At 49.5% G+C, this 25,486-nt stretch overlaps 1 protein-coding gene across 2 annotated transcripts in view; it reads left to right on the forward strand.

Moving 5' to 3' along the window:
• The window catches only part of TNIK (TRAF2 and NCK interacting kinase), a 77,263-nt gene that overhangs the window by 46,599 nt on the left and 5,178 nt on the right, over window positions 1–25,486 (forward strand). The window contains exons 14-26 of one of the 2 annotated variants that reach the window (XM_086468216.1): window positions 412–651; window positions 2,957–3,063; window positions 5,831–5,994; window positions 7,045–7,142; window positions 7,863–7,886; window positions 11,428–11,612; window positions 14,166–14,292; window positions 17,296–17,460; window positions 20,960–21,074; window positions 21,667–21,837; window positions 22,124–22,267; window positions 24,264–24,398; window positions 24,674–24,774. In XM_086468216.1, the coding sequence (XP_086324342.1) occupies window positions 412–651; window positions 2,957–3,063; window positions 5,831–5,994; window positions 7,045–7,142; window positions 7,863–7,886; window positions 11,428–11,612; window positions 14,166–14,292; window positions 17,296–17,460; window positions 20,960–21,074; window positions 21,667–21,837; window positions 22,124–22,267; window positions 24,264–24,398; window positions 24,674–24,774 (1,776 nt within the window). The remainder of the gene's footprint in view (window positions 1–411; window positions 652–2,956; window positions 3,064–5,830; window positions 5,995–7,044; window positions 7,143–7,862; window positions 7,887–11,427; window positions 11,613–14,165; window positions 14,293–17,295; window positions 17,461–20,959; window positions 21,075–21,666; window positions 21,838–22,123; window positions 22,268–24,263; window positions 24,399–24,673; window positions 24,775–25,486) is intronic. The other variant, XM_086468217.1, reaches the window with a different exon arrangement.

A 25,486-nucleotide genomic window follows, 5' to 3' on the forward strand; every position in this document is an offset into this window, starting at 1 on the left:
CGGCAGAGGCTGGGGCGGGCACGGTGCGTGCGGGAGCTGGCAGGAGGGAGCAGCCTGCCCCTGCTCCTGGGGTGGTGCCCACGGAACAGCGCGGGGCTGGCGGGACCAGCCGCCTCACCGTGCGCACACAGGAGCGGTCAGGACTGAAGCAGGACGTTGCCTGATTTTAAAAGGCTGAGCCGAGCGAGCGTAATTTTTAATAGATTTTGCGTTGAAGCGATGTAAGTCGGAAGTTCCTGAAACCAAGGCAGTGCTGATCTCAAACCGAGGGGGCTTTTTAGTGCATCCGAAGTGCTAATCAAATATTTTTTTTTTCTAAATCAAATTTTTAAATTTTTTTTTATTCCTTTTTTTTTTTTTTTTTTTTTTTCCCATTTTGTACTGATAGTTCTGTTTTGACTTGGTGCTTAGATTCCACATCTGGTCACTGTGAAATCCCAAGGAAGCTCCTTGTCTGGGTCTCAGTCACTGCATGAACAGCCTGCAAAGGGACTGGCTGGGTTTCAGGAGGCTCTGACGGTGACCTCTCACCGCACTGAGATGCCAAGGCAGAACTCGGACCCCACCTCAGAAAACCCTCCTCTGCCCCCTCGCATTGAAAAGTTTGACCGAAGTTCTTGGTTACGGCAGGAGGAAGACATTCCACCAAAGGTAACACTATCGCTCCTCACTTTCAGCACGTCAAAGAGGCAATCCCAGAGATAAGTCCCCACGGGACGCTGCTGCGCTCAGCACCTCCAGCAAAGCAGAGTGGGCAGGACCGAGCCCATCCCCGTGGCTCCATGGCAGGTACCGTCCTGCCCCGGGGGGCTGCGTTTCCCGAGGCAGGTTTTGCACAAGATGCTGGGAGCTGCTCTCGGGTGGACGCGCAGCGCTGCAAAATAGTATTGCCCTCTAGCAAAGAAAGTTCTCAGCGCCGGACAGGGGCCAAAATAAATTAATATCTCCTTTCCCTAGGATAAAAAACAACCTTCTGTTTAAATAGAATTATAGGAACATAAAATTTGTCATACTCAATAAGACAGATCCTTTTTAGTCCAGTACCGTGCCTGCAGTTGCAATCAATATTTGATGGAAGACTTGTAAGGGCTCCAGCATTTTTATACACTCATTGACATTTTGGCACCGTCTGGCAGTACCTCTTTAATTAAGACTCTTCTGGACCAGGATTTCAGTCGCATTGTTTATACCACCTTCCTTTTGGAAGAATTAGAACTTGGCCATTAAAGGTCCCCTTGCAGTGAATCAGTGCTCAGAGAAAAAATGGTTACCAGTTGATTAGTGACAGTGAGGCAGTATTTGTCCCTGATTGAGAGGCAGTTTTTCTATGTATTAATAAAGTAAGTGACTTGCCTTTTTTAAGAGCGAAATACCAGGTAAGCCTCCCTCGGCAAGGTGGTCTGTCACATGTGTTAATAATGTTCCTTTCTGCTACGACTAAGCAAGAGGAGACAGCAGTGCTCACCTAAGAGGAAAAGCGAGCCAACAGCTTTGGAGGCATTCATGTGCTTCCGTCCTTGGTAGTGCAGGAGGGTGGCTGCCCAGTTTTAACCCGATTCTGAAGAACCCCGTGCAATTTAATGTTGGCTTTTTGCCTTGAGTCCTTTGAGAAGGGCATCTCTTAACTGGAGCGATGCGCTACACGGTGAGACCACAGAAACAAGCTGTTTTCCAGCACTAGGGAGTGTTTTCCCCCTTGGCTGAGGGAACGTGAGCTCTGGAAGGGGTCCCCACCAGACCACACTTAAGGCCATCGTGTCGGCAGTAATACCCGTGAGGAGTCTGACTTCACATTTTACTGCCTGAAGTGGGTTTGATGTGTTTGTAAGCGGGAATGAAAGGACTGCCCCGTGAGGCAGGGCTGGTCTGTGGTCCAGGGTCTTGTTTCTGCCAGTGCTTACGGCTGGATGCTTCAGAGGAAGGTAAAAAACTCCCCAAGTCCCAACTGCAGAGTACCCTACCCGGAGGGGAGATTGCTTTTTAATGAGACAAGCTGTAGCTAGCGATGCCGCAGAACGTAAAGCTCAGTTGCTATCTAAATCTTTTTATCTTGCCTGACATAACTGCGTGTTTATTCTCAAAAAAAAAAAAAAAAAAAAAAAAAGAAAAGCCTAATCCTTTTTTTTTTTTGCTAATCCCGCCGAGCCCTTGGCCTCTCTGTTATCTGGTGCAAGGTATTGCACGGTGAGTATCGTCGTGCCTCTCCGCGTCAGCCCGCGCTGCAGGGGGATGAGACCACCGTGCCTGCAGCCCCACGGCGGTGCCCGTGCTGCCGTTGGATGTGGCAGGGCTCCGGGGTTACCCGCCGTAGCATCCGTAGGCTGCGGTGGGCTTTGGGTTTCTGCTGGCGGCGAGCCCTCCTGCCGGCAGCGGGGTTTTGGCAGCGGCATCCGAAGCTCAACGAAGGTCATAGGGTTTAATGCGAGCGTTAGGTGGATCAGTCTGGATCTTTCCACTGTCAACCCCCTATGTTTGTCCACCGGTTCCCACCTTCTCTCTGGTGGCGTGTTGTACCTGAACTAGAGACGCTAACAACTCCGCTGTGGCTGCTGAAATGCACTTCAGTCTGAATTTTACCTTTAAAAGTAACTTTTCTGCGGTTTGTTGGATTTAAATTATATATATATATATGTGTGTGTGTGCATACATTCATTGTTTGAAAAGTAAATGCCCTGTTGGATGGTAGCCGGGCTGCCCTGTGTGCTGCTCGGGGCTCTGCTGCCAGGAGCATCCCTGACCGCACCTTTGCAGCTCGTTTCTGTCTCGCATTCAGGGGATTCCTTCTAAAAGTTGAGAGCTTTATATTGTGTAATTGCTGTAAATACTGCGTACCCCTCAGTGGGAAATCAAGTGTAAACCCAGTCTCTCAGGCCGTGCTGAAGGTCTCTCAGATGTGCGAACGGCCGCCTGACGTGGTGGGGCAGAGTGAGTGGCAAATGTCTCCGTTCTTTTCCAGGTGCCTCAACGAACCACTTCCATATCCCCTGCTCTGGCGAGGAAGAACTCCCCGGGCAACGGCACCGCCCTGGGACCCCGGCTGGGCTCCCAGCCCATTAGGGCAAGGTATGGACACCGAGGGGGAAGGGGCAGGAGCGACCCTGGCGTGCTACTGCCCGCACTCCTCCTGGCACCACCCAGCTGGGAAGCCCAAACATGGCCTGGGATTTAGCTCTGCTTTTGCTGACCGGTAACAACACGAAATTTGCAGTGCTTCTCTTGTCACTGGGATGAACTTTTTTTGCGTGCTTTAGTATTTTGTACCAACACCAAAGGCTGTGAGCGCTTGGATCCCTCTGGAGGCTTTGCTCCCTGGGCTGAATGCATTCCTGGGCATTGCAGGGTTTGGAGGTGGGTGCTGCATCTGCCACTGTGAGGCCAAACAAGAATTCGGGCGCTCCCTTTAGTGGAATTAGGTTCTGGTTCTCCCAGTGCCATGTCTTGCATATAAGAGGATCCATATAAGCCAGCGGGGAGATCTCAGTGATGGATACTGTATTTCTTATGCATCAGAGCAGCTTTTCACAGAGAATGACCAAGGAATGTGCTGGGGGACAGACTGATACAGCTTGGCGAGATCTTCCTTAGAGGTAGATCAAGGATTAAATTCCTTTCGGCTTCCTAGGACTAGGGCCTGCAGCTTAGCCAGAGACAGCTCTCCAGCCTGGCAGCGTGCAGGGTGCGCTCGTAGCACCCCGAGGAATGACGCTGCACCACGGCAGCAGCCCGACCTCTGCCATGTCAGAGCTGTCCCTGGGTATGTTTAAAATGAGCAGGGAAGTTGACGGGCTCTGCTCAGAACTGGATGGGAAGAACATGGCTTAGTCTTGCAAGAGCTTGTCTCTGGTTTGCCGAGCATCGTGGGCAGATCTAGACCTCAAGACAGGTAAATCTCAGGGTAAATACGTGTTCCATGTTGCCTTGCGTGATGGAGCTCCTCGGTTTCTTCTTCCTGCCTTGTCCTTTGAGGTCAAAAAGTGAATGCTGGGATGTTGCTAGACATGTGCTGTCACCAAGTGAATGCTGGGATGTTGCTAGACATGTGCTGTCACCAGTTTCAGCTTTTCTTTCCAGCTCAGTGCCCCAGCCATGCATCAGCAAACTCGCGTACAGCGGGCAGCAGCTTAGAACAGCTGGCAGGGGTAGCAGAAGGAAGGAGAATACTTGTTGTTGTTATTGTTGTTGTTGATTTTTTTAATTAGGGAAAAAAACATCCATATTACAGTTTGTTCCTCTTTATTGCTCAAGGGTGAAGCATTTTGAATTCTTGAAAATGTTCTTTTAATTAGCTGTTGCTTGAAGGACAGTTTAAAATGTGGAGGGGTATAGGACTGCATAGTCCTAGTGAGTGATGGTATTGAAAGTAAAAAGGATATTGGGAGTCTGGGATTCAAGTTGAAAGTTGCCCAGTGTTTCCTGTGGTTTCCTGGTCCCAGTCCTGGTCAGTACAGGTAAATATATTAGTTGCCAAAGTTTTCAAATACGTTTCATGAGTTAATTTAGCTGAGGACATGTCAGCCGTACAACATCAGCCAGAGGCCTTCAGTTTGATGAAAACTCTAAATGGTAAGGATGCTACCAGGTCCATTAAACTTAAAATATTAAAAGTATTCAGTGAAATGATTTCATATTTCATTTCTCTCACAGTAATGAACATTTCTCCAATTTTCCTTTTAACCACGTCTCCTATTGGCTCTTGATTCCTCCCATGCATAAATGTAAATACTGCTAAAATATGTTTTCTTTTATTTGTCACCCTATTGTAAGAAGTGAGGGGATGTTTCCTTCCCCACAGAAGGTTACTGTCTTGCTCTCATCATTTTAGTACCCACCTGTGTCAATGCAAGATAACGCTAGGCAGGGCTTTTACGTGATATCCATGCTAGGCAGTGTCCAAATGATTCTGCCAACAGCCCCGTTACAGCAATGAGCCTTTGCACAATTCGTGGTGGTTCTCTGAGGGACGCGCCGTGCACACCCCACAGACCTTGCCCTCTGCGTGCAGCCTCCAATTGCAGTTGCATTATGTCGTGTGGCACTGTTACTGCATCGTTTTTATCTATGCAAAGCCCTGATTGGACTTGGAGAAAGCTTTCTGTACGTTTTGAACAGGACTTTGAATAATAAGATCACTTAACAGAAATATTGTATAAGACCAAACTGCATAAACACGTCTTCTGATGTCATTTCAGTGCCAAATAAGAATTAATTTCCTAAAGGCGTCTGATACCCAGAGAGATATTAGTCACTCTGTGTATCAAGGACGCTCTTTATTCTAGATTTGTGTATGTTCACAAGGATGAGATAAATCAAGGAAGAAAAGCAGGTATCTAATGCAAGTTTGAAGTGAAGCCATGAGAACTGGGAAGTGTGAATAAGCTGTAGAGGTGATCTGCAGCCTTGTTGCAAACTTGAGATCCTTTCTTCACTGAAATATTTCTTTCTCTGTCTAACAGCAATTTGCAAATTCCTGCTTTTATGATGAATACTGGTGGTTAATTAGATAACTCCAGCGTTGCACATCTGTAGGCTGAAAGGGAGTTCTGAGCAAAGACTCTTTTAATTTTTGCTGAATTTGGTCAAATAGCCAATTTTTTTGACGTGGTTGTGGTGCACCTCCATAAAGATGTTCAGTGCCGTAATTCTGCGTAGTGCCTCAGTGGGGCTTGCAGGCTCTGTAACTTCAGAAGAGAGGACCTCAGCCCCGTCTTCTCCAGCGGAGGAGGTGTCTCCTCACCTTTGCAACTGTCCCTGTCAGTGTGGGAAGGATCTGAAGCCCCAGAGGCACGTGTGACACCAGCTGATGGTGCCCCTCTGTTTTGTGCTCCTGCAGCAACCCAGACCTGAGGAGGACAGAGCCCATCGTGGAGAGCCCACTGCAGAGGACCAGCAGCGGCAGCTCCTCCAGCTCCAGCACTCCCAGCTCCCAGCCCAGCTCCCAAGGCGGGTCCCAGCCTGGCTCCCAGGCTGGCTCCAGCGAGCGCAACAGAGTCAGAGGTGAGGATCTTGAAAACATCCCTGAGCACCAGGCGGGCTTTCTGAGGCTTCTTCGATAAGCAGGAAGGGCAAGAGGTCTGTGATTTCATTTTATGATGGTTAAAAAAGTGAAAACAATCAAAGGATTCATCATTTCTGGTGTAATTCTGTGCCCAGCTGGCCTCCTTGCAAACAGCGATGCAAACACTCCCTTTCACCTGGGTGCTGATGTAGGATGCGCTGCTCCTGTGCTTGGCGTCGCAGTGCCAGGTAGCTGGTACAAAAGGAGATGGGGGTTATGCTTTAGGGTAAACAAACAAAAAAAATATCTTTGTGCAAAGCCTGAGGTGGGAGCAGAGGAGCGAGTTAGCCCGTAAGAAGCTTTCTCTAAGATGCTTTCGCGAGGCAGCCGTGCTGACGCTGCGTTTACGTTCCTGGGCAAACTGTTTCCTCTCGTCTTAGAGCCACTCTTAAAAGAGATTCCATTCCCCTGTTTAGCCTCAGTAGGAGTTGCTAAAGCACGTACGACCCATACATCTGCATTTCTGGCACGGCCCCACAGTATAAATCCCCGGGGCTGAAGCGCATTAAAACAAATGCTGTCTCCATGCTTTGAATTTTTTATGACTTGGCCATAAGATGACGTGTCTGTTGTTGAAATCATCACTCCTCTAGGTAGTCAATAAAAGGAGTTTATCACCAATTGTCCTTTTTGGTTTGGTTTTGGTTTTACTAATGAGGAATGCTGTGACGAATAATGTCCTAGCAATGTCAGATGCTGCAGATCTTTTAATTTATCACGTGCCCTGCTCTTTTGCAAAGTGGATTTGTTTCTTTAGTTGAAAAAAAGGGGCAGTAACGCTGCAAGAGGGCTGCCAGTGGAGGCTGGGCTGGATTATGGCTTCTGTTGCTGTATTGATGGAGACTTGTTGCAGTGGCAGCCAAGCCAGGAGCATTTTCCAAGACAGCAGAAGCAAAAGGATGATGAGTCCCCCACGCCAGCCTGTCCCAGGCGACAGGATGGAGCGGCAGCATTTTAATTCCCACTCTCTCCGCTTGCCTTTCGCCCAGGGAACACCAAGCCCGAAGGGTCCCCTGTGCTCTCCCACGAGCCCGCCAAGGTAAAGCAGGAGGACAACAGGGACGTGACGCGACCGAGCCGACCCGCTGTGAGTCTTAAATTCTTTCCCGTGGGAATGTTGCCAGCCGGTTTGGCCACGTTTCCCTTCGGTGCGGTAGCACAACCGCGGGGACCCCAAAAAAGAGGCTGGTACTGTTGCTCCTCCAGCGGAGAGACTGGAAAGCAGCAGTACGGCGAGAGCCCGTGGGAGATCGGAATGCTTAAGAGAGTGCATGAGTTTTTATCAGGAGCCCAAGTCTAGGGGAAAGCACTTAAGCCTGTGTTTTCACGTGAGGCAGATGCTTAAGGGCTTTGCTAGCTTGGGCGCGGTGGTTGCCGATGGCACATTGTTGTGTTCCGTGCTGCATGTCCCCCCGCAGCAGCCCGGCGGAGGGATGCTCTGCTGGGAAAGGCTGGGCAACCGGCCCCCGACAGCCTTTGCAGCTTAAAACCAAACCTGGTAGTGGCCTCTGTACACTCCCGTTGTATTATTCTGAGCAAAATCTCATCCGAAGTGTTTCCTCCTGGGTTTAATGCTGTTGACGTTTGTATTTGAAAACTGCAGAGTTGGCCTAATAACGAAATGATTTTCCACTGCTTCTCTTTTTGAATGTGTATTAATGTTTTGTTGATGTTGTTTTTTTTCTCTACACTCCACAGCGTTGAGCTAACAATTCTAATTTTATTTCTAACCTGCTTGCCCTTCCTCTGGCTTTTTCCTGTCCCGATCTGTTTCCTCTGATGCTGATTATTCTTCCTTTACCCACAGAGCTATAAGAAAGCTATAGATGAGGTTAGTGATATCTTTTCTCAGTGGGTCATGCCTATGCAAGGTTGGCTAGTTAGCGCTTAATACTGAAGCGGGTGTTCTTGGTGCTGATGTTGAAAAAGGTGGCGATGCAATCTTGGGTCAGTCGGGAGACCGAACGATTGTGTTTCGGCGTAGGGAGCCCGCCCACGGGGAGGGGAGCGGTGCCGCCGGCGTGTTCCGCTCAGCCCGAAACCCGCTGGCCAGACCACTCGCACGGAGGCGGCGGCCAGGAGCACCCCAGCGTTCAGGCGCCGAGCGAGCGGCGCTGCCGTGGTTCGGCGTGTTTGAAAGAGAAAGAGCGAGAGCGGAGGTTTCGTGGTGCCGGTGGCGGGGGTCCGGGCAGCCTGCGCCGCTCGCCACATTCTGCTCTCAGCTACAGCCCCCGGCCGCCCGCCGATTTCGGTGGGGCCATGGAGCGCGGGTTGAAATGCGTTTTCGGCCCAATTCCAATGAAGGCGCTTGGCAAATCAAGGAAAGCAGAGCAGTGGAGTACAGCGGGAAATTCATTCTCGTGGCCCGGAGCATCAGCTGTAAAGCCAGAGTCAGCGGAGTCATCTTGGATGTTGATGGGCACTGGGTCCTCTTCATCCGTCCTCTTAAACAAATAAGAGTCCTGAATTACACCTCTTTCACCGTATGATAATATTTTAAATGTGTGTGCATCTGGCGATGGTGAATCTTTAAATGTTTGTGGGAAAAGACCAAACATTCCTGATGTAGGATTTAACTTGCCTCGCACGTGCATCGCTGTGCACGCGCTGCAGATACTGGGAACTGCGGGGCTGTAATGGAAAGCGCCGGTATCAGCAGCCTCTCCTGCAGCCCCTTTCCTCTAAAAATAGAAGATGAAAGAAGGAATACGGGCTGGTTAGTTGACTTGTTCTCTCAGATAAAACATGAGCAATGCGTTTTGTTTAATGAGGTGCTTTGTTAAGAAAAAAGCACATAAATCAGTGTCTAAATAGAGGCAGCGTGTGTGCTAAATTCAAGTTCAATGAGCTATGTGATTTTGGAAAGCAATCTGACTTGATTCCAGCAAATATTAAATCTAAAGAAGTCTTTGTAATTAAAAGTAATTAAAGAGCGCTGGTACTGCTAACTTATGTATTATGTCACCCTCAGTAATAACATTTCAAACACATGTGGAACTACAGAGCACTTTCTTTCTAGTTGTCAGATTGTTTTTGGTCCAAGAGCAACTCAGTGAAGCCATTTAATCCTACAAAGTGCTCATTACTTAGAGAAAATGATAGCATCAAAGAATTAACCATCCCGAGGCAAAGCTTTAACTAGGAAATAGGAATTATCTGATGATACTGTCTGGGAGTATTATTGCTGTTGTAACTTCCAAATTAGTTATTAAAAACTAATTAAGCTGATTTTTAAAATACTTGACTATCTTCTAGTGATGACCAAAGAAGGCTGATAGGGTGCCTTGAAGCATGTTAGAAACAGAAGGTGGAAAAAAAGAAGTCATTTTCACAGTCCATCGCTGTGATGGGGAAGGGTTCAGTCCCAGTCCCACACTGCAGGAAGCCCAGCTGCAATTTTAAGAGGCTGCTACGCAGTCCTGAAGTCCTTTTTAAAGCTGAGAAGGCTCTAATCCGACTCAAAGGCCAGTGCTCAATAAAGAGCATCTTTTCTACTCTAAATGGAAAGCATCGTTAAGCTGTTGAAATTGTCATTGATCCTTATTTAGGAAAAGAAACAATCATGTCGTAGAAGCTGCTACGGCGCTAATTAAAATAATTAGTTGTCGTGACTGCAGATTTGACTGTATTTCAATCCCAAAAGTGTTGGCATCAAAAATAAAACTCTTGAAATGCCACATTCTCTCTTTAATCATGTTAAAGAGCTTTTTGCTTAAAGGTACAGAGATCATTTGGAGAGGGGTATATAATATCCATCACAGGTACCTGCTGTGAAGCAGGGATTGATATTTTTTTTATTATTTCTTTGTAAAGCTGGCTTTTTTCTTTTTTTTTTTTTGGTGTGCTGATATTTACAGGTCTGATGCAAAGGCCTCTGATGTCCGTGGGAGCCTCTGCTCTACATCAGAGGCCGGGCAGGGCAGACCTGGGAGCAGAATGTGTGGCTGTCTACTGGTGGGAGCCCGCCGGGAGGTGTTGGGTCATCAATAAGCAAAGTACAAATTGCTTGCAAAAATATTCCTGCTTCACGATTAAAAAACAAACCGGGTTTGCATCTCAGCCGTAGAGGTTTGCCGTCGTTTTCTTCACGTGTCGACAGGCTAGATTTTTAAGAGCTCCCTTTGCAACCGTAATTAATATTGCCGTAGTCGCCCTGCTGGAACGGTAAACTGGAAATGCAGTAAATGAGAGTATGGCCGTAAGACAATTGTGGAATTTAGTCTTTTTCAATGAGTTTCTTTCTCCCTAATCCTTTATCTCTGACCGAATGCACTGATGCCTACCTCGGTCACTAATATAGGGAGAAATGGTAAGACTGACAATTGCGATGCTTTGTTCGTCATGTGCATGTCTTGTGCAACAGAGTTCTCTAACCCATTCTAATTCGAGCTCTCATGCTTTTCTGCCCTACTGCTTCCCCCTGCATTGCTATAAAAGCATGTAAGATAACAAAAAGTCTCTTTTCTACACGGTGCCTGCCATGTTCCTTGTTTTGAAATAGCAGTGTCTATTTTATATGACTGTCGGGTCTGAGACCTCATCAAAGTCATGGTAAACTGAAAAATTATGACTAGGCTTTGGGACTGCTCCTGTCTTTTTTCTTGTTTCAAGGCTTTTCTTTTTTTTTTTTTTTTTGCCCTTAGCTTGTAGGCTGCCACATTTCACATAAAGTGCTTAATGGGTCCCGCTGAGGGATTTTTTTTTCTTTTTTTTTTTTTTCTTTTTTTTTTTTTTTGGTCGTGTGGCTGACTCAGAGCTGTGACTCCAAAGTCTGGCTGAGCTGGGCGCTTCTCCTCGTGCTCCTCACCGCCTCTCGGCAGCCGCCCGACAGCGGAGACTCGCCACGGAAGCAGCTCTTGACGTGGGGATTGCACCACTCCCTGGGAGATGCTGTCACTGCTTCCTTCCCAAATGCATTTATTACAGAATAAATACAATTACGGGGTCTCTTTGTGAAGTTTGAAAGAAGAGAAAACCCTGCAGGAGAAATTCTCCGAGCCAATCTTTGAAATGACGTTGTTTTCCAGTTTACTATGATGGTGACTGAACTTCACCTTTTCCAACAAATACGATTTTGTCGTGTATATACATATAAGTGTGTGTATATATATGCACATACACGTTCCAAACAGAAAAAGAAGAGGTTGGCTATTGATTTTTCAGTGAGCGTAAATCGGTTTTGTTTTGTTTAATAAATGCTACATGCTACAAACATTGTCTTACGTTCGTCTCATGTTTGTAACGACTCTGTAAAGCTATTTCTTGTTGCTCGTGCTGTTAGAATTGGCTTTTGGAGAGATGTATGTGGCATTTTCCTCGCTTTAAATATAATAGCCATCGCTTTCTTGTCTTCTTGCCCCCATCCCCTTTAGGATTTGACGGCCTTAGCCAAAGAGTTGAGGGAGCTGCGCATCGAAGAAACCAATCGCCCCCTGAAGAAGGTGACGGACTACTCCTCCTCCAGCGAGGAGTCGGAAAGTAGCGAGGAGGAGGAGGAGGATGGGGAAAACGAGACGCATGACGGGACCGTGCCTGTTAGTGACATCCCGCGGCTTATGTAAGAAGTGCTTTCTTTTAGGGGGGCAAGCAGTGAAACCGCGGCGTGTCTTGGTCTGGAGGAGCAGTAGCTGTGATATGGGACGTGTCCAAAGCGCGTTGGTGTGTTGGTGGCTGGCACTGGGAACTGTGTCGCGGTTGCAAAGGATCGTTTACTCGGATGAGTCTTTTTCCTGGTCCAAACTAGAGATGCTTAGTAAAAAAAACTGAATTATTTCCACTGAGCATTTAGTGAACTTGGACTTCAAGCTGATGGACCTGTTCCTGCTGATGGAGCAAGGCAGGTTTTTGACCAGAGTGGACACATCTGACCTCATCCACGCCTTGAGTCCTGCCCATGGGGTTGGCATGTTAAAGCTCTGCCTGCTCTTGAGCCTGGTCTTGCCCCAAATCAGGCCGTGCAGAAGTGCAGTACTTGGTGGCCTGCCCAGTGCCAGCTGGTAGAGCCAGAATCATAATAATCCTGAATCTTTTGTCTTTGATTTTTGTCCTTGGTTTAGTCACTGTGGTGGGCTAAAACGTGAGAAAAAAAAAAGTCTGCAGATTATCCTGTTGTGTCCGTGTTGTAGGTCCTGGGACACTCGTGCTTTTGGATATCTGTGGGTGAGGGAAAAGGGCAGCATAGCTTGAACACACACAAAACAGCTGTCACCACGCACAGCGAGCTCACGGAGCATCCAAACCAGGGCTCCCTACCCAGCGCTTCACAGCACTAGCACTGCCAGGGGGTTTCGGGGGGGCTCTCTGCCAGGCGGCGGGGTCTGACTCCTGCACCTTTGAATTCACAGAGGAGTTGTGGGAAGGCTTTAGGGGATTATTTGCATTTTTAATCAGTTCATTTCCATTCTTCCTGCTGAATGAATTATTAGTCAATATAGATGTACTTCGCTTCATAGTGGTGGGACACGGAGTGGCCGGGAAGCCCTGCAGGTGGCAAGGAGACCTAGAGGGTCCATGTGATGCAGAGTGCCAAGCTCCTGGGTTAGAGCTTCCTTCCAGCACAAGGAATTAAAACCGGAGTTCGTGGAATTTGTTGGAGGAGGTCAGGAGGTGGAGGGATGGCTATGAGTACGCAGCGGTCGTCTGGGCAGTCACGCGTGCAAGAAGGGGCCTCAGGCTGCTCGCAGAAGAGGAGTTTAATCAGGAGTGGTTAATCCATACTGACATCCTTCCACCAAACACCTTGGGTTTGACCCAGCGCTTTTCCGTGGATGAAAGGTCTCACTGAGTGCTTTGCAGCCAGATGTGTCGGATGGCAGGCGTGGCGGGGGGATGGATGCCCCCAACCCACTGCCAGGCGAACACCCCTTGTCCCGTGATGTCCTGTCGATGAACGTGCCCCAGAGACTGAACATGGAGACGCAAACCCTTGGTGTCAGTGAGGTGGCAGGAGCTCTGTCCGTATCTAAGCCTTCACCGGGTATCTGCAGGCATGGCTGCACTGCTCTGTGTCGGGGGAAAAAGAAAGCAAACGCTTGGCTTTACACCCTTATTTCACAAAAGGAACCTTACCTTAAGTTCAGACTAGATGTAGTTTGGCATTTTTCTGTCAAAGCTTTATTTTTCCTGTGGTCAATGTTTTTCATTAGAAACTGGGGCCGAGGGATCATCTCATCTTCTCCTGCACCTTCCGCATTGTCTTTGTATAACCCGTTTTTAAACCTCGCTGGGCATCCTCCCTGAGCACTGGGCTGCTCTTCATCCCAGCTCTGTCCAGGGCTCTCCTGCTGCAGGATAAGCCCATCCATCACTTCGTGTCCCAGTGGATAGGAGGGACCATTTACTCCTTCCACCTCTGCAGGTACCTTTTCTCCATCTGAAGACTACGATGACTCCCTTCAGCTCCCTCCTCTCTGAGCTGTGCAAGCCAGCGCTTTGCTATGTCCAGGGATTTCTTGCAGGGTGACGTGGAACCAGCGCAACAATGAAATTTGGGAGCTCAGGGTTGCCACAGCCATTCATTCACTCACTGTACGGTCTCAAAATGAACACAACCTCCTTTGTCTCTGCTTGCTTATTTCTAAAACTGGAATAATTGTGTTGTTTTCTCATCCTTTGGCGGTGTTGAAAAGCTAGTGGTAGGAAGGTGTGAGCTCCTCACGTGAAAGGTGCCACAGAAGTAAGGCACGCTGTTGTTTGGAGTGCTTTGGTAATGCCCCATTTCTTTTCAGGCGTTGAGATGGGGAATAAAGGGAGTGATTTTTTTAAAAAAAACTTTCTTAAGTAGAAAAAAATAATAAGGTAAGGTAAGGTAGAGTGAGACTGCAACTTCTCATTACCTGTTCATCAGTGCTCTGCTCAGGGCACCCTGGTACAAGAAAGGCCCTTCTCTTTGGTCTCCATGTGGTGTCTGTAGTGTATCAGCCTGACCCTGGTTATGTATTTCTGACAACTAAATCATTTCCCCACGCATTTAAGCAGACATATTTTCTAATTTTTCTTCCTGTGAGATACAAAGCCTTACCCTTATTGAAATAATAGTGTATTAGAGGATTTTTCATCTAGTTCAGCAAAGGAAATACTCATCATTAATGCTTTTCCATTCCGTCCTCAGACCAACAGGAATCCCTGGAAGCAATGAGCCGTACAACCTGGGAATGGTGACAACCCACGGGCTAGAGACTTCCCATGCAGATACGTTTAGCAATATTTCAAGGGAAGGGACTTTAATGGTGAGGGAGGTAAGTTGTAAAACAGATATTTCCATGGAGCATCTTCAGGAGGTTTTGCCCATGTAAGCACAAAAACTAACAGTGCTGTGTGTCCGGAACACAAAATGACTGAGTAAATTGTGCTCGTTAGCGCTCTCGTAATACAATTTACACTCGGAGCAAATGTGACAAGTGCAAATGTTTCTCAGAACTACAAACAGCAGTGAATAGTAATGCCAGGGCACGGTGGGGAGGATGCTCATACGAATGACTCTGCCATAATTCCACAACAGCTCCAGGCAACAGAAGTTATCTTCAATTTACAGAAGTTAATACGCTTGGAACCTGGCCCAAAGTTTCCCCTCTTCTTCCCAGTCTTTCCCACCATGTAACCATCAGAGACGTGCAGTGTTTGTGGAGCATCTGGAGGTTTTTACCAGGGGCTCTGGTCCTGCTTGTGGAGGGCAAAGCCCCCCTCCCCACCAGCCAGTCATCCTGTGAGACGGCTGTGGGGATACCGGGCATCCCACGGGGATGCGAGTCCCCGTTCCAGCGTTGCAGAGGTGAGGCTGTGGTGGGAGCAGTCCTGATGGATGCAGCCAACTACATCCTGGGCTACAACAAGAGCAGCGTGGCTAGCAGGTTGGAGATGATTCTCCCCCTCTACTGCAGTCTCATGAGACCCCCCCTGCAGTGCTGTGTTCAGCTCTGGGCCCCTCAGCACAAGACAGACACGGACCTGCTTGAGCGGGTCCAGAGGAGGCCACAAAGATGCTCAGGGGGCTGGAGCAGCTCCCCTGTGAGGACAGGCTGAGAGAGTTGGGGTTGTTCAGCCTGGAGAGGAGAAGGCTCCGGGGAGACCTTACAGCGGCTTCCAGTGCTGAAAGGGGCTGCGGGGAAGGTGGGGAGGGACTCCGGATCAGGGAGGGTGGTGATGGGATGATGGCTTTAAATTGAAAGGGTGAATTTAGATTAGATGTAAGGAAGAAGTTCTTTACCATGAGGGTGGTGAGGCCCTGGCACAGGTCACCCAGAGAAGCTGTGGCTGCCCCCTCCCTGGCAGTGCTCAAGGCCAGGCTGGATGGGGCTTGGAGCAACCTGGTCTGGTGGGAGGTGTCCCTGCCCATGGCAGGGGGTTGGAACTGGATGGTCTTTAAGGTCCCTTCCAACCCAAACCATGCTGTGATGGTACTGCAGGAATGAGGCAGAGGAGGCCTGTTTAGTCGAAGATCTCCCCCAGTGCTTTTTGGTTTCCTGGTTGCCGGAATGTGCTGGCCATGCTTCTGGGAACACGGACAGGTAGCAGATCTCTTGGTGAGGGGGCAGGAGGCTATGGCAGTTAATAAAACAGGGGAGTCACTCTTCTGCTGACATGTAAAGGAGGTGGATGGGATAGGAGGAGGAGGGAGGGGAGTTTTGAGTCAGCCATCGTAAAGGAGGCATGTTTAGATCAAAAGGAAACTAGACTCAAGCATCATTTTCATTCTTAATTCCGTTTATATAAAATATTCGCGTATGAAGGGGAAAAAAATGAATGCAACTTTGAAAGAGTGGAAGGCATTAGCAAAAGAAGTCACAGTGTGTTTGCTGCCTTTCTCCACGAATTTTGGAGGTGCGCAGCAATGCACAGCCCACCTCATCCCTCCCTGGCACGGAGCTGTTCAGAGCAGGGACCCCCGCAGCCTGGGCAGCCCTCTGCGCATCCGTGTGGCAGGGAGGGTGATGAGGTTGAGCCGGGGGGAACAAGTCACTGCTGTTAACAGGCAGACATCTCTGAAATGTTAAGCATCACAACTGTAAAACACATGGCATGCCAGCAAGGCCGTATGAGAAAACCAGTGATGCAGAAGGATTTAAAAGCCGTGGGCAGCACAAGCAGCTGGGAAACCCCCTTTGGGAGGAGGGAGCATGATAAGAAACCCAAACTGCAGCCTCGTGCTGGGTGCTTGCTGTTTACTCCCCGCCATGGCCATCAGAGCACAGGCTCACTGAGGTCGGTGGGCTTTGGGCAAAGGGATTTTTGCTCTTTGGTGGGATGGCAAGGTGGTTGATGGTGATGGTAACGAGCGATTTAAAGATAAGTGTTGTCAGGACTGGTCAGAAACTCTGTGAGCCTGTTCAGAGGGAGTTTTCCACTAATCCCAGTAAATGGGCAAGTCTCCCAACGATACCTTTGTTGTGCTCCAGGTAGGTGGGATTCATCAAAATGTCCCGTAAGAAGCTGTGGCTGCCCCCTCCCTGGCAGTGCTCAAGGCCAGGCTGGATGGGGCTTGGAACAACCTGGTCTGGTGGGAGGTGTCCCTGCCCATGGCAGGGGGGGTTGGAACTAGAGGGTCTTTAAGGTCCCTTCCAACCCAAACCATTCTGTGATGGCAAATATCTCAAAACGATAAGCAGGGAAGGGAGAAACTTCCCACCGCTTGCCTTGCATGAGGTGGGGATGGAGAGGAAGGGGAGCCCCAGGGGAGCCCCGGGAACCTGCGGAGCGAGGTGCCAGCCGTTCTGCCAGGGTTCTGCCAATGCTGCCGCTGTTCACTGCTGTTTTGGGTCACAGAAACATGCGACGGGGGCTGTGTTGGCATTTGCAGTCGGGCTACTCGCTGCCGTAGCTGCGCAAAGCCGTTGAGGCTAACGCTGATCGAGGGGCCAGATTCTGCTGTCACCGGTGGCCGTGTGCGAGGAGAGCTGGCCATGGGGTTTGCCCCCATGGTGGCAAGAGCAGAATCGGCCGTATTACGTTCCTTGTCTCAAAACGATGGTGATCAGGCTTCTCTCGCTGTAACACGGCTAATTACTCTGTATTGACTTTGTGATTAATCCTGTCTTTATGTCTCCTGGGGTGGGGGGATTGGTTTGCTGCTTGCCAGGTTGCATGGGGATGGAAACAGAGAGGGTCCTTCTCCTGCACTTGCTCTGGGAACTGGGGGGCTGCCAATGACTTGATTTTGTTTAGTTTGGTTTTTTTTCTCTTCTTTTTCTCTTTTTTTTTTCTCCCCCCCTTCTCTTTCTTCCTCATGCCTTGTGTCTCTGCAGACCTCTGGTGACAAAAAGCGTTCTGGCCACGCAGCCAGCAATGGCTTTGCAGGTCACATCAATCTCCCTGACCTGGTGCAGCAAAGCCACTCGCCTGCGGGCACGCCGACCGAGGCCCTGGGGCGAGTCTCCACGCATGCGCAGGACATGGACTCGGTGCCTGAAGTAGGTGGTGGGGGGCTCCTCTTTCTCCTTTGCATCGCTTTAAACCAATATTAACATCTCTGCCCCGTAAAGGGGCTTTCCTGCTTTCCTCCCTGGCTTTCTTGGCTCTTCTCTCTCTCTGTTTCTGGTCCACTTGTGTGCGTGTAGTGGAAATACAAGGCAATCGGATGGGCTATTGCTATAGGGGTCTGTGGCTGATGGTAGAAATGTATATTAGGTCTTTGCTCAAGACCACCAGCTGGAGTTTTGGTGGTGATGGCTTGAATGCTGCCAACTGATGTGAAAGCCTGGGGTTTTTTGACCCTTAGAAATACAAGAAAATGCTGAGCTACAGTGATGCCATTAACTTCAGCAGGGCCCAGCTTCCACCTGTGCGATCTCTGTTACTTAATGTGGCTCAAAAGGTTAGCAAAAACCAAAGCCATCGAAATTCTGGATAGTTCTTCAGACTAGAAAAAATCTGCACACCTTTAAAATTGTGTGTTTCCTGGCATGAAAAAATATTTCTCCCTGGTCGCTGTTTTACAGGGACATGACTGAACGTTAACATTGGATAAGGTGTAAAAAGTCCTAGAAAGTACAAGATGTGACACGTAAGACAAGGGAATGTCCTGCTTACCATCAGCAGCTGTGGGAGCCAGGCACAGTTCTCTCTTTTCCCATGAGAAATCAACCCATTTGATGATCAATAAGCTATTCTGTTTAATTTTTTTCTTTTCATTTTGCTGGTTACACATCAAAATTTCTACCACCATGTTCTCTCGTAGAAATGATGTATTCATTTTATGATGTACTTTTACTAGCAGTATAAAAATAAAAATTGCTTGGAATTGGGCATTGATAAAACGTAAGAACAGATGGTGCGTGATGTGACCTCAGGGTTTTCTCCGTTTCCTCGTTGCCGTTAAAAGCGGTGAGGAGAGAGTTGATCCTGGAAGTAGCACCTTCCACGGTCATCCTGGGACTGCTTAAATGCTGGCAAGGATTGGGTTTAAATGTATTCATTTGAAGAATGCCAACCAAGAAGATCTTTTCCATTTCTAAAACTGTATTTTTAGGGCTTACTGAGTGGGTGTAAGTGGAAACTCGGGGATTTAGTTCGCAGGCTTCCAGGTGACTCATGGTGCTGTGAGCAAAAAGAAGGGAGCTAGCACAACCTCACCCTGCAGCTTGGTACTGTCTCCGTAGGCCACCACGGAGGTTTATAGGCAGTTGAACAGGACCTGGAGGGAGATGAGGTCTTAATATTTAAATAACGGACTTGGATGTTATTGAAATTCTTAGGAGAATAGCTGAATCTGGGCAAAGAAAAGAAATGCTTGGTGCGTGGCAATGAGGAGTTTCTTCATAATTCATTTGTCGGAAAGCACCTGAACTCTGAGCTGAAAAGCATCCCTGTAAACACTGAATTTTTCTCCTCCTTGAATTGTTGGTGGTTTATGGAAAAGACATCCAGCACCGGGAAAAAATGGTGTATTTCTTGGATGTGAAAGAAGCACAACGGAGCACACAGATATGGCCGCACCATGTGTGTAAGTGCGGTATCTGTTCCTGCAGCCTTTCCTGCCGCAGGCTGTTAACCCCTTCCGTGGGTCTCGGTTACCGTGTACTTTTTTGGAAATCCATCCCGTTTCTATGGAAACAGGCGGGCCGTCAGGGGAGGAGAGCTGGGAGGGAAGCGGGATGCGCAGCGTGGTTTTGGCAGCCGTGGTTTTGGCAGGCGCAGGGCGTGGATGCCAGCTCACCCATGGATGCCAGCCTCAAAAAGCTTGGAAAGTCCCAAGCCGTGAGGGTGCACCAGATGGGGTTTTTGCCCCAAAATCTTTGTGGCTCACTGGAGGACGGGTACGAGCCCTGCCCAGTTTTGGTACGGATGTGCCGGGGCGGTGGTGTTCCCCGTGGCATGGGCTTGTCCCCGTGGCAGTTGTCAGCACGGGGCCTGCGGCGGTGGCATTGGGCATGGGCAGCAGCCTGGGCCCTGGTGACTCGGTGACCTGCAAGCCGAGGAAGATTTATTTCAGGGAAGGAAAATGTCCCGAGGAGCAAAAATGTGAGCTGCAGAGTGACATGGGTTTTGCTGCTCTTACAGCTCTTGACGGAGCTCATACATAAAGATATCCTGGGTAAATACTGGAGTAGGAAAAATAAGCTCCTCAACAAGGGGGAAAAAAAATCACATCACTTTGATTCCCAAGGCAAGGATTTCTGTTTGCTTGGGAGAAGGCCTTAGCCTGGTTTTCTGCCTTAACAAAGCAATGGCTTTAAAAAGAAAGCAACGTGATGTGGCAGTTTGTTCCTGCCCCAATTCCCTTGGCAAAGTTTTGGCTCTGACATTCCCTGTGATACCTTCAGGTTAAGTTTTGTTAGCTTAGAAATGGCCCTTTCTGCAGTCCCACCTGAAATGCTGTAGATGATTTAAAACACTGCGTTGAAATTGCAAGTGACCCGTTACATGTCGTCCCCACGAGGGGTGCTGAAGACCAGACTTCGGGCGGGGTGAAGCAATGTTGGCGGTGCCATCTTCTGATGAGCCTGAGTATCCGAGGCATTTTCAAACACCCCCCCTGTTCAAAAGCTCTCCCTAAACCACCACACAGCTCACCCCCAGCCTTCCCCACCTCCAGCACTTCCGAAAACCGGAGCAGCCAGGCTTTCTGAGGGGCATTGCTGGGTCTGTCTCAGCCATAGGTGTGAGGACCAGCGATAACAGCCCAGCAGAGTGAAAACAGGTGTTTTGCTAGAGAGCTGACTTCTCCTGCTTTCCCAGGGGCATCAATATTTTGGGCTTAGCCCAGCAAATCCCTCGATAACAGGTGGTAAAACCAGAGTGGTATTACGGCTGTACGAGCTCTCCTGTCTGAGCTTTACAGGTCTTAAAATAGATTTCCACGACCTGTTGAAATAAAACCTTTGCACAGACGGTGCTAGTTAGCGTTTGGCTTTGGCACAAGGAGAGCAGCAGTCCCACCTTTTCCATTTTCTGTGAATTACTGCGGTGGTCACTGGTCCGTAGCAGCTGCCCCATGCCAGCGCTTTCCAGGGGCTCCCAAGCAGCATCCTGCCAACCTTGGCGGCACAGTTGGGAGAGTGGGAAAAGCAAACCCTCGCCTGCCTGACGTCCCAGAGCGGGCTTTTTAAGGCAGGTGTGTTACATGCAGACAAGTTGGTTTTTACCTGCATTGACTTTTGCCTCTGGCCCTGCGGCTTCTCCGCTAACTGGTCTCATGGCTGTGCTGTGCTTCTGCCTGCGAGAAGAGAGAGAGCCGGGCCCCGCTCCTCTCCTTTCCCGTTGCTTGTGGACACTCACAAATGCAATTTGATGTTTTTCCTGATTAGTTATGGGGGAGGAGGAGGAGCAGATGTTCACAGAGGGCTCAAGAAGGGCACCGCAGGAGCAGGCACTGTGTCTACTAATGAGAAAGTCTTACATAATACAGCCATACACACAATTATTGTTATTTCTGTGCTCTGAGCTGTCTCTTCGCTGTTTATTTTCCAGTACGGTATGGGAAGTAGCACCAAAGCCTCTTTCACCCCCTTTGTGGACACCAGAGTGTATCAGACCTCGCCTACTGATGAAGATGAAGATGAGGATGAGGAGTCGTCTGCTACTGGTAGGAGGCAATGTGGCCAGTTTGAGAGGGGAGGGCCTTGTGGAAACCAGGCCTCGGAGCTTGAATAACCCCACTGAACCTCTTTCATGTTTCACTGACTCTTGTCCAAACATTGCTCATGTCTGCATCCTTGTGCTCTCCGGTTCCTATGCAACTTCTTCTTCCCCACCAGTGAAATGCCGCCAGAAAGGTCTGGGAGAAAACAGGGAGCCGCAGAAATCCACCCGCCCCTCTGCCTGGGCAGCCAGGAGGAATGTTCCTGGCAGAACTGGGAGGTGGTAATCACTCCAAAAAGCTGGCAGTTGCTCTGAAGTCATTGAAAAAGGCTGGATGTGGGCAGATGGGCAGCAGATAGTGCTGGTCAGCTCAGTAGATGGGGCTTGAGGTCTGAGGGCATCACCTGCTGATGCGTTTGGTGTTAGTTCCAACCCACGAGAAAATCCTGATGATCCCTCTCTAAACTAGTAGCTTGTAATACGGTGATGACTCCCCCGTGAGGAGGTAAACCAACTATGGTCTTCCTATCCCAAAAAAGAAGTAACAGCAGAGTTAATCCACCACACCTCCCTGTCTCATTGTGTTTCCTTGCAAGCCCTGTTCACCAGCGAGCTGCTCAGACAGGAGCAGGCCAAGCTGAACGAAGCCCGGAAGATCTCGGTGGTGAACGTCAACCCCACCAACATCCGTCCCCACAGCGATACCCCGGAGATCCGGAAATACAAGAAGCGCTTCAACTCGGAGATACTCTGTGCTGCTTTGTGGGGTAAGCCCTGAGCACACCCTGCCCTCGGCAGAGCTCCCCGGAGCGTGTGGCTGGTGATGAAACGTGAATGTGTCATCGCAGAACCAAGCCTCTGCCCCTTGGTTGTCCCCTTTTCCATCCCGGGCAAGGCTAATGTCCCCGAGTATAAGAGTGACCCTTCATGTTCCTGGGAAGATCACAACCATAGCTAGGATAGGTCACGCTGCAGTGGTAGCAGAGACGAGCTTGGGGTGTCGTTCTTGGGAGCAGCTGTGGCTCCTGGTGCCCATTGCCCTCTCCTCTTCAGGCGTGAATCTGCTGGTGGGCACAGAAAATGGCCTGATGCTGCTGGATCGAAGCGGGCAAGGGAAGGTCTACAACCTCATCAACAGACGGCGGTTTCAACAGATGGACGTACTCGAGGGCCTTAATGTCCTCGTGACAATATCAGGTACGCCTCTCGGGCTCTCACCCCATCATTCACCTCCTCAGCCTTCTGTTTACTTCCATGTTGTTCAGCAGCCCCCAGGCTCACCCTGCATTCACCTGCAAATTCCTGCTCCCTTGATTCAGATAGACTCGTAGAATGGTTTGGGTTGGAAGGGACCTTAAAGACCATCTAGTTCCACCCCCCTGCCGTGGGCAGGGACACCTCCCACCAGACCAGGTTGCTCCCAGCCCCATCCAGCCTGGCCTTGAGCACTGCCAGGGAGGGGGCAGCCACAGCTTCTCTGGGCAACCACAGCTTCTCTGGGCAACCTGTGCCAATGTCTCACCACCCTCACAGTGAAGAACTTCTTCCTAATATCTAACCTAAATCTCCCCTCTTTCAGTTTGAAACCATTACCCCTCATCCCATCACCACCCTCCCTGACCAGGAGTCCCTCCCCACCTCTCCTGCAGCCCCTTTCAGCACTGGAAGCCGCTCTAAGGTCTCCCCGGAGCCTTCTCCTCTCCAGGCTGAACAACCCCAACTCTCTCAGCCTGTCCTCGCAGGGGAGCTGCTCCAGCCCCCTGAGTGTCTTTGTGGCCTCCTCTGGACCCGCTCAAGCAGGTCCGTGTCTGTCTTGTGCTGGGGGCCCCAGAGCTGAACACAGCACTGCAGGGGGGGTCTCATGAGAGCGGAGTAGAAGGGGAGAATCCCCTCCCTCGACCTGCTGGCCACGCTGGTCTGGATGCAGCCCAGGACGCAATTGGCTTTCTGGGCTGTGCATGCACATTGCTGGGTCATGTTCAAGTTTCCACCCACCAGCACCCCCAAGTCCTTCTCCGCAGGGCTGCTCTCCATCCACTCATCACCCAGCCTGTGTCTGTGCGTGGGATTGCCCCGACCCAGGTGCGGGACCTTTCAGGGTCCCTCTGCATGGCCTCCCTTCCCTCCAGCGCATCGACCGCACCACACAGCTTGGTGTCGGCGGCAGTCTTGCTGAGGGTGCGCTCAATTCCACTGTCCATGTCACCAGCAAAGACATTGAACAGCACTGGTCCCAATACCAGCCCCTGAGGAACGCCACTCGTTACTGGTCTCCACTCGGACATCGAGCTGTTGACCACAACTCCTTGTGTGTGACCATCCAGCCAATTCCTTATCTACTGATCAGATAGAGCTCTTCAAAACCGCTGCTTCATCATTTACCTGCAGCTCCCCTGTGGTTTTGGGGATACAGCTGTAGGAAACACGGGGTTTCATAGAGCTGGAATATGAGTGGGGGGGGTAGCGCTCCCCAGGGAGCACCACCCCCCAAGAAGGCACCAAGGCCAAGCCCTGGGGACTTGGGGAAACCCATGAGCAGATGGAGCCCCTGGTTTGTGGCTTGGGTCCTCTCCCACCGGGCTCGGTGCGAGCTGTGTCCCGTCCCTGTAGCAGTGGCTTTGCAGCAGCAGGGAGGTTGGTAGCCAGATCGCAGCCATCCAAGAGCAGGCAGGCGTGCAGAAATTTGGCAGCCCCTCAGCCTTGCAGAGCCCAGGACTGGGCTTGTTGGCAAATAGCGGCGCCTGTCACAGACCGAGGAGCTCATGTGTCAGCCCCAGGGTGGAATTAATGTTCTATGAAGGAGAAGAGAGGAAAGAAACCCAGGTAGTTGGGTGGTTGGGTAAGCCCTGAGCTCTAAGAGAGCTGGGGTCACGGCCCGGCTGTGTCTGACTGTCTTTCCGTGAACACTGATTTATGGGAAAAGGAACATATCCAGCCTGTGGGAAGCACGAGCCTGGCTCTTCCAGTATCTGCCTGCAGTCTGGGAGAAAGAGGTCTGGGCTCTGCTTTCCATATGTTTTTTTTTTTCCCCAAGAAAAAAAAAAAACAACACAACAACTAAATTACTATTTTCAACTTCATCATGAAATGAACTTTAATTTTATTATCTTGTGAGTGAAAATAAGCACTGAAATCTCAGGATTTCCCGTGCACGCACGCTCTGCTCTGACAGGGGAGTTTCATTTGCCAACAGGAAAGAAGAACAAGCTGCGCGTGTACTATCTCTCCTGGCTGAGAAACAGGATTTTACACAATGACCCTGAAGTGGAGAAGAAGCAGGGCTGGATCACGGTCGGGGACCTGGAGGGATGTATCCACTACAAAGTCGGTGAGTGGCCTCTCTGGGGAAAACGAAAAGATGTCTGAAGAGATGCATTTTTGTTCTCTAGTCTTACCTCTGACCTGACAATTGATCTTAAAAGTATGAGTAGACCATAGCCGCAAATAAATGTGGAATTCACCTGTATGTATTAGGTGGAGGTGTTGTCAGATGAGAACCAACAGAGAGACAGCCTGAGAAGCTGTTCCTGGAGATGAGTTGTTGAGTCTTGTTGGAAAGAAAGTGACTGGTTTTGAAATCGGTTTTATTTATTTTCATTTTAGTGAAATATGAAAGAATCAAGTTCTTGGTGATTGCCTTAAAGAATGCTGTAGAGATCTACGCTTGGGCTCCTAAACCATATCACAAGTTTATGGCATTTAAGGTATGTTTATCTTTTAACCGAAATGCACGCTGTAATTGTAAATACACGAGGCTTCTGTACTGTCCAGAGCAGAAAAGCATCTTGCTTATGTAGCTGAGCTCCTCGGGGTGTCTGGCAGGCATGGAGACGGGGTACGTTCTGGGTGAAGAGGTAGGATACGTTCTGCTCGTGGCGAGCAGTGAAGTGTTAACGTCAGCGTTCGCTGGCCAGCTTCACCTGGGAAGTTTGCAGCAAGCTGACCGAATGCCCACGAGCAAAACTGAGGTGGGGTTTTTGGTGGTGGAGTTCTTTTGTGGGTTCTTTTTTTCGCCTCTGATTTTTACCATTCAGTGTGAAAAGAGGCTGGCGTTATTTTCCATTTTTATTTTGCAAGGTCCTCTCCCATTCTGCAATGTGGATTCTGTTTCAAGACAGAAAGTCCGGGAGAATGACCCGCTCTTTCTCTCCCTTGTTCTCTCCCTTTTCATCTACCTCAGTTTCCTTCAGTGAGACCTCTCTCCTCTATAACCTGCCAACGGTTATTTTGTACTTAGTCCTTTAAAGCACTTTTCATCCTAAGCTCTGTGCAGAGACAAGTCACAAGGGGCAAAGCCTTCTGGAGACGTTCATGCTGAATAATCTCGTTTTGCATCCTTCCAGCACAAATGGGCTTATTCAGTATTAGGTCACATTTGCTTTTTCTGAACAAAAGCCAGAATAAATGGGCTGAGTG

This window comes from Leptosomus discolor, chromosome 7 (genome assembly GCF_034619465.1).
Source record: "Leptosomus discolor isolate bLepDis1 chromosome 7, bLepDis1.hap2, whole genome shotgun sequence".
NCBI classification, from domain to species: Eukaryota; Metazoa; Chordata; class Aves; order Leptosomiformes; family Leptosomidae; genus Leptosomus; species Leptosomus discolor.